The following is a 9,010-nucleotide window of genomic DNA, read 5'->3' as shown; positions in this document are numbered from 1 at the left end:
ATTAACTCTAGCGGCTCACGGTGGCAGGTTTCGCTCGCAGTCGCAGTGAGTTGGGCGGCTCATGCAGACAAACAAACATCAGCTGAGTCCCTGTCCATTCTGGCATGATTAAATCTCACACATTTACCCCAGCTAGAGAGTAAAAGAGCCCGTGAAGCCATGTGGATTACCCCGGAGGAGGTGTTACTGGCCAACGCGCTGTGGGTGAGCGAGCGGGCCAATCCGTATTTCATCCTGCAGAGAAGGAAGGGACACGGGCGCGGAGGAGGCATCACGGGTACGAGACGCACATTCGTACAAATATAAACCATCGCTGCCGTTTGCATGACAGATTACTCATGAATCATGAAGTATAGTGTACTGGGAGATATATGCGTGCTCCTGATTCACGGGGTCATTTGGGAACATCTGTTAGTGGGGTTGTTTAGGTTGCATCTCTTCATTGATGCTGAGTTTGTTTGCGTCATCTGTTTATTTATATATGATATTACGTGTAACATTTATAATTGTTAGTGCTTGGTTTAACGCTGTTTTTTTCCGTTATTGTTCCAGTAATACATAATAAATGATATATGGTTGAAATAAGTTTAACATTTCTAGGTGCCTCGTTTTATAACACACAACTTGCTTTATTTATTTATTTTTACCTCAGTTGTAACCCTTCATATGATGATCCTTTGATATTTAACATTCTCCTTAATGGTTACATGATACTCACACACACACACACACACACACACACACACACACACACACACACACACACACACACACACACACACATATATATATATATATATATATATATATATATATATATATTAGGGCTGTCAAACGATTAATCGCGATTAATCGCATCCAAAATAAAAGTTTGTGTTTACATAATATATGTGTGTGTAGTGTGTATAATTATTTTGTATATATAAATACACACACATGCATGTATATATTTAAGAAAAATGTGTTATTAATATATAAAATATTTATATTTATATATAATATTAATTATGTATAAATATATATAAAATATATACATGCAAATATTTCTTAAATATATACATGCATGTGTGTGTATTTATATATACAAAATTATTATACACACTACACACACATATATTATGTAAACACAAACTTTTATTTTGGATGCGATTAATCGCGATTAATCATTTGACAGCCCTAATATATATATATATATATATGAGTTTAATTGCAGAAAAAGCTCTCCTCACACCTGGTTTGGGTGTCATGAGAATAAATTGACTTGTTTTCCCTCCTGAGAAAGACATTCATATGTGTCTCCCTGGCTCCTAAAACCAAACAGACAGAAACAGAGAGTCCCTCACATGACAGCAGAATGACTGCATTCACCTCTGAACCCGACTATAAACTCAATTGCATTAGGTAGACCTCAGCATTAACCTGTTGTTGTCTGAAAGTTGCGTCGTACGGGTGAAATTGTTATGAGTTGTGATGATGAGTTAATAACACGTTTGTGTAATATTCATTGCTTAATGGATCACAATTTTGCTTTTGAAGAAGCCTTAGTGTTTATCTCTCCACCAGAATCAGACATTAACTGACTATGTGACCGTCGTAAGAGGAAGTCAAGACGTGTGTGTGACGAATGTCTTAAATTCCTCTGAAACTCTCTCTCACGCGCAGGAGTGTTTATCTTGCTGAATGTGTGTGTGTGTGAGTGTGTCAGCAATGAGAACTGAAGAAAACCACTGTGGCTGTTATTGATGTTTTTCGCTCCACACAGCACGAGGACGTGACAACATGTTAAAGGCAGGGTAGGCAGTTTGTTTCTAAAGTCAAGTCAAATATATTTATATAGCGCTTTTCACAATACAGATTGTATCAAAGCTGCTTCACAGTATCAATCAAAACAACTTAACAGTGTTTGTTTATTACTGGAAAAGACATCCAAGTTTGGTAGAGCTGATCAGTGGTATGATGGGTCATTTAATTTGAATATCCCCAACTGAGCAAGCCAAAGGCAACAGTGGCAAGGAACCGAAAAACTCAATCAAGTGACCCGATGGTGTCCTAAAACTCCATCAGATGACCCAATGGAGAAAAAAAAACCTTGGGAGAACCCAGGCTCAGTCGTGGGCCAGTTCTCCTGTGGCGTTTATGAAGTAGAGGCCGAATTTACACTTTCTTTATATACCAATACATATCTAAAATGTAAGTACTCTGAAAAGGAGAGTATAAATATCGAGTGTCTGTAGTCCTCTCAGGGCTTCAATAAACACAGCTACTTTTTCCATTCGGAACGAATGCAATGATTGGCTGGGCGACTGTCACTCTCCCTCGCTACCATGGCAACCACCCCGTCTCTCTCCCTCGCTACCATGGCAACCACCCCTGCTGCTACAGGAGCCGCCCACATGTGCGCGCCCGGTTGACTCGCTCATTTCGAAAGAGGAGAGGCACGTCCGGAAGCTAGGAAGTCTCTCAATTATGGCAGAGAAAGAGCAGTCAAAATTCCCAGTACCACCTGTACCTAGCCTGACAACTGGTGACAAACCCAGACAACTTCCGGCAAATTTAGATTTGGTCTGAAAGTTAGTCTGGCAAAGAGCTCATTCAAGCCCATTTCCAATCCGTCGAAATCGAGGCACCAATCAGAAGCGTTGGGGCGGGCTTTACACGACGACGACAGCGCTGGGATTTTGAAGCAGATTTTGTAGCCTACATTACAAAGATGGATGCCGCCGTCGAGCATCACTCGTTCCAATCAGCTATCGCGTCTGTTTTAAGCCATTTGAACGTTTCCTTTTAGTTAAAAACCGAGCAAAGAACAACACTCGGAGATGTGTCTCCGCCGCTCTGCATACGTCATCTCCTTCATCGCTCTGATTGGGTTTAGGTCTATCCGCGACGTCCGTTGGTGACGCCCCTCTGGAAATGATTTGTCTATGACGCTTTGCCAGACCATAACTCAGTTACAACTGAGAATGCTCTGGTTTTAACCAGGCTAACCTGTACCTGCATATAGACCAATTTTCAGTTCGTAAACATGGTGACGTGTTTCTGTGGGCGGAGCTTAGGTGGAGGCAGAACGATCCCTCTGGCCGCTTCCCTAACGCTAGTTTGCAAGTTTTGTTAGCTTGTTTTTTAACAATGACTGGAGAAAATCCGATTTTATCTTAATGTGTAAGGTCACTCAGTGTCCAGGACCGCGGTTGTTATTTGCAAAAGTTAATTTTAACGGACGGAACCAGATTGGCTGACCCGTACTGTACACGCTCACTCAATGATGACGATCTGACAGGATTAACGTAACGCTACCTCCGGTTGAGTGGCCGGACTTCTACACCTATCCGATAGAGAAACCGAGCGTAAAGAGAAACTGAGGGCATATAAATCCTTAGATGTCTATAACTGTGTGCTGAATGATCATGTAAAGACTTGTGTGTACGATCCGCAGTTCTGCCGAGCCAGCGCAAAGAAGACGACAATGTAAAGAGTGACATTAATGATGTGAATATTTTCTAGAAATAAAAATTCCAGATACAGCATATTCATTTTTCATCGATTCTTGCACCCAACAACACAACAAGATGACATTTAATAATAATAATAATAATTTAAGCTCCTTATTATGTAGCCGAATCTGTGCTGGTTTGTATTGGCCGCCTCCAGTTTTCACTTTGTTTTGCATCCAGCTAGCGCCGTGACGTAACTGTGACGTCGCCTCGAAATTGGTCTATACAGTGAGTCAGCGCAGGCAAACAAAGGTGACGTCACTCCATGCACTGCTCTCCTCTCCGCTCGGCGCTGGTAAACGCGTCCTCCAGCTGAGCGCGTTCATGTGTTTTGGGGGCGTGGCTTTGGAAGGAGTCCAGAAGGAGAAGTGGGAGTTTCTCTGTTGGATACTTTCAAAATCCAGCAGTTTTCTGCTAGTTTCTCAAACTTACCTACCCTGCCTTTAAAGGATTACTTCACCTCAAAATGAAAATTTCCTGATAATTTACTCACCCCAATGCCATCCAAGATGTTCATGTCTTTCTTTCTTCAGTGGAAAAGAAAACATTTCAGGATTTTTCTCCACACAATGGACTTCAATAGCAACCACCATGTTGAAGTCCAAATCAATGCAGTTTCAAAGGGCTTTGAAGAGCTTCACACGGCTCTGCTCGATCCCAGCTGAGGAACAGGGTCTTATCTAGCCAAACCATCGGCCATTTTCTAAAAGAAATAAACATTTATATACTTTTTAACCACAATTGTTGGTCTTGTGCTGGTCTGCGACGCGCCAGGCATTACGTCATCACGTTGGAAACGTCACAATTTAAAAGTAAATAAATAAATAATAAATTAAAACAAAGATGTCCGACGATTTTGAAGTTGGAGGAGAAAACGGGAGAAAATGAGATGGAATTTTTCACCCTTCCCTGCCTTTTTAACCGGATTACACAGACAAATGTGTCGCAGACCAGCACAAGACCAACAATTGTGGTTATAAAGTATATAAATGTTTATTTTTTTTAGAAAATGGCCGATGGTTTGGCTAGATAAGACCCTGTTCCTCAGCTGGGATCGAGCAGAGCCGTGTGAAGCTCTTCAAAGCCCTTTGAAACTGCATTGATTTGGACTTCAACATGTTGGTTACCATTGAAGTCCGTTGTGTGGAGAAAAATCCTGAAATGTTTTCCTCAAAAATCTTCATTTCTTTTCCACTGCATGAACATCTTGGATGGCATTGGGGTGAGTAAATTATCAAGAAATTTTAATTTTGAGGTGAACTAACCCTTTAACCCTTCTCTTTCTCTCTCAGGTTTGCTGGTGGGTACGTTGGACGTCGTGTTGGACTCGAGTGCTCGTGTGGCGCCGTACAGGATCCTGCACCAGACGGGGGAGTCTCAGATCTTCTGGAACATCGCTTGTGGTCTGTACTTAAACTCGGCTTGAAACGGAAGTTGAACTAGTCTTTTCTGTCCTATTGTGTGACCTATATACCAAGCGCCTAAAATTAGCACTCGCCAAGCACCAAACGCGAGTATAAATATGAAACTCGCCAGTTGGCTTAATGAATTCTAACAGTGCAATGTTGTGAGAACATGAACGTAAACAAACGTGGGACGGTTGATGGGTCAGCGCTGCATCATCAAAAATTTTGGCAATATAAATATTCAAGCGCAAGAAGACACGAAAGGAGCTCATTTAGTTATTTGTGCTCTGTGTGGAAAGTTGTGTGTGCATCCGAAGCACACACACACCCTTTCGGTCAGTGTGAATACAAAACTGAGCTCGCTTTCACGTCTTCTTGTGATTTGAGCGGACAAATTACACAACATTTTGTCAAAAAATACTAGTAAACACATAAAAAAAATACTAGTAGACACAAATTACAGAAAATTGTCAAAAAATACTAGTAAACATAAAAAAATACTAGCAGACAAATTACAGAAAATTTTGTCCAAAAATACTAGTAAACACATAAAAAAATTCTAGTAGACACAAACTACAGAATTCTGTCAAAAAAAACCTGTAAACACATAAAAAATACTAGTAGACACAAATTACAGAAAATTGTCAAACAACACTAGTAAACAAAAAAAAAAATTCTAGTAGACACAAATTACAGAAAATGATGTAAAAAAAATACTAGTAAACACATAAAAAAATACTAGTAGACACAAAAATACTAGTATACTAGTAAACACAGTTGGTTATATCTTAAGTGAATGTAAACAGAAAGTAAATGCGTGTGTATCAGTATATTAGATCCGTGCATTCGCTCTTAAAGTGACAGCCACCTAATATTTCTGCTGCTGTCTATTTCTAAAATCACTCACTGCTCTTGACAATAATTTGTGTAACTATAAAAAGGATGTTTAATTTATACAGTGAAGACTGTGCTGTTATTTTACATTTCTGTACCTGAAAAGCACAGTTTATTTCATTTTGTATCTTTGTTCTATTGTATTTATTTATGCTATTGCTTATAATTTGATTATTTGTTCTTATTGTATTACTGACTGTTTACTTGTCTTTAATAATGTTTTAAATTGATATTAGTTTGGCTTGTAGTTTTAGCTGTGGCATCGACATTGGAATAGAGGATTGGTGGTAGTTTCATGGCTGGTAAAAAATATTTATGGCCGGTACATTTTCTTAATTGGTCGGTCACGTGTTTTCAGTAAACGAGGCTTTGCTAGTTTATATCTGTTTTAAAATGTTTTGAACTTTTAGATGATTTGCCGATGTTTAGTCGATCTCAGTGTCTGTCTGGTTTTAACTAATCTTGGATATGTTTTATAATGTTGACATTTTAATGACACATTACTATAATAAAAAACGAAAGTAGTTATTTGTCTCTTATTGGCTTGATTAGCCAATCCCTCCATAAAACACAAAACAAGCCCTGCAGATTAATAAAACCAACACATATTATACACACACTTCATAATTGTATTTGATTATTTGTAGAATCCATTTAATATGTACAATTGGTTTTTATAAAAGGAATCTTTATGCATATTAATCTTAACACCGGTTTTGTCAGCATACAATATTTGAAGCATTTCGAATCAGTGAATCAAATTGCTTTGTTTCAAAAAGCGCAGTTTCTTTAAATCAGTAATTAAACTAGCAGTTATTATTAGTAGTTATCAAACTTTGTGTAACTTGTCCTGCATTTGTTTGTGCTACATACATAAATTATATCTATAAATACAATTTAAAGCATAACACTTATGTGAGATGCAGTGGCCAAATGCAGATCAACGCAGAACAACATAAAAAAACTAGTGTTATTTTCATATCATTGATATACTATTATAGTTTTTGTTAATATTTTGAGTTTGATTTTATTTTTTAGATTTTCTGTCATTTAGTAAAATATTGTTTTTGTAATTTTTATTCGTTTTTTATTTTAAATGTCTATATAGTTTTTAGTTAATTTATTTTTAATACTTTAACTTAAGCACTTCCGCAAAAATGAAGATGTTTAGCTGGAATATTATATATTTTTTTAAACCATTTTTGTTTTTGTTATTTTATTTCAAGTAATGGCGTATTTTTTTTTTAATGGTTTTAGTTGACGATAATAACCCTGGACGGGATTGTCTCCATCCACCCGGAGTACTCCAATGATTAATCCATCAAAATGACAAAAAAGCACATCTGTTAACGAGCACTGATTGTGTGTTTAGGTGATCAAGAGCTCTCGGTCTAGATAACGGTTGATTTGTCTAGATGTGTTTAGTCAGGTGACACATGGGTTAGATAGTCTGGTAACAAAGGAAACTGGCTGTTTTCCTAAATAGTCACTCTTTGCCTTTACAAGTAGTTGTTTTACCCAGGGCCATTTTGTGCCGACATCTCAGCGTCGAGTACAGTGATGAAAATCTGGAGAGTGACTGTGTTGTTGAGTCACATGGCCCACATTAACATTCACCGTATCTCGTGTAAACCTCGCCTGACCTTTAAACTGCAGCCCTGAATCTGAGTGACATATTAAAGGCTGTGCCACAGTAAACACCACTGCTCTGATGGATGTGTGTGTGTGTGTGTCGCAGGCTCGTCTCGTAAGGAGATCACTGAACACTGGGAGTGGCTCGAGACAAACCTACTCCAGACTCTGTCCATCTTTGACAACGACGATGACATCACCACCTTCGTCAAGGGCAAAATACAGGTGGGATTTGTTTCATTTGTCAAAGTTAAGAAATAATATTGGAGCTGTTTGATTGACAACATTTATTTTCAACTAGATTCTCAAATGAACACATGCTCAAACTCTCTTGCACTTTTCGTTTGTTGCTAGTTGCTATTTTTTATTAAAAAATGTTTTCTATGTATTTTTATTCAAATTAATCTATACAGTATATATATTTAATCTGGTCATTTTCAAACATAAAAGTGACAAAGACATTTTTGTATTTCTATTTCTTTTGAACTTTCTATTCATCAAAGAATCCTGAAAAACATTTACACTATTTGCGTAAAAATATGAAGCAGAACAACTGTTTTCAACATTGATAATCATGTTAATAAATGTTTCTTGAGCAGTAAATAATCATATTAGAATGATTTCTGAAGGATCATGTGACACAAATTTCAGCTATAAATTCACATAGAAAACAGTTGTAATAATATTTCACAATATTACTATTTTAACTGTATTTTTGATCAAATAAATGCAGCTTTGGTGAGCAGAAAAGACTTCTTTTCAGAAACTTTTGAACAGGCCTATCCGAATGCGAAACTTGAATGCGATTCTTAAAACACACTAGGGCTGTCACTTTTGTGAAAAAATCCTGTTCGATTTTTGAGACATAAGTGTTCATTAGCTATGTTTCCATCCACACGTTTTTATCCGCATTAAGTGACATCGAATGAAAAATGCCTTATGGAAACACTAAAATTCGATTGAATTTTATGAATATCGACTCAAATGAAATGCGATCGGTCTCATCGGATTTGATCTTGATTGATATACGGCTTATGCGATAAACGCGGATGGAAACGTTATTATGGCGCGATCCATTTTGCCTAGTAAAACTTGGTTTGCAAATGTTGGCTTGAATGTTGTGCAATTCGGTGAGAAAATGAATGGAAACACCTTAACATGTCTCAAATCAATTCGATATACCAATTTGATCGTAAAACAGCATGTGACGTCATTACGCACAGGTTTTTATCCGCTTTAAAGCCGTTGGATGGAAACACACTTTCACCAGCTTTATTCGCATGAGGTTTTTCACCGAACTTCAGATAATTCGATTGACAAGTGGATGGAAACATGGCTATTGAATCGATTGTAAAATCGATTTTCCATGTCTAAAGACGTTTCCATTTTCAACACCAAATACAGGCAAATCCACGGACACCTAACAGGCATTAGGACGAACGTAAAGAGGGCGCTTGAGACGCACAAGTCAGCAATATTTCTGATGATTTATTGGCGTGAAGTTTCGTGCACAATGACAAACAGGAGCGCAACATTCAGGGATTGAAATTAACACCCTCGACTTGCCAAATGCGGGTACAAATG

At 37.9% G+C, this 9,010-nt stretch overlaps 1 protein-coding gene across 1 annotated transcript in view; it reads left to right on the top strand.

Moving 5' to 3' along the window:
* The first annotated feature begins 12 nt into the window (after positions 1-12).
* LOC130072091 (TBC1 domain family member 9B) overlaps positions 13-9,010 on the top strand; it is a 41,734-nt gene continuing 32,736 nt past the window's right edge. The window contains 3 exon segments of the mRNA XM_056237031.1: positions 13-277; positions 4,787-4,897; positions 7,533-7,651. Coding sequence (XP_056093006.1) covers positions 160-277; positions 4,787-4,897; positions 7,533-7,651 — 348 coding nt within the window. The 5' untranslated portion in view covers positions 13-159.

The sequence above is a fragment of the Rhinichthys klamathensis genome, unplaced genomic scaffold, assembly GCF_029890125.1.
Source record: "Rhinichthys klamathensis goyatoka isolate OS25496 unplaced genomic scaffold, OSU_Roscu_1.1 h1tg000475l_1, whole genome shotgun sequence".
Classification (NCBI taxonomy): domain Eukaryota; kingdom Metazoa; phylum Chordata; class Actinopteri; order Cypriniformes; family Leuciscidae; genus Rhinichthys; species Rhinichthys klamathensis.
This window is presented reverse-complemented; position numbering and strand designations above follow the sequence as displayed.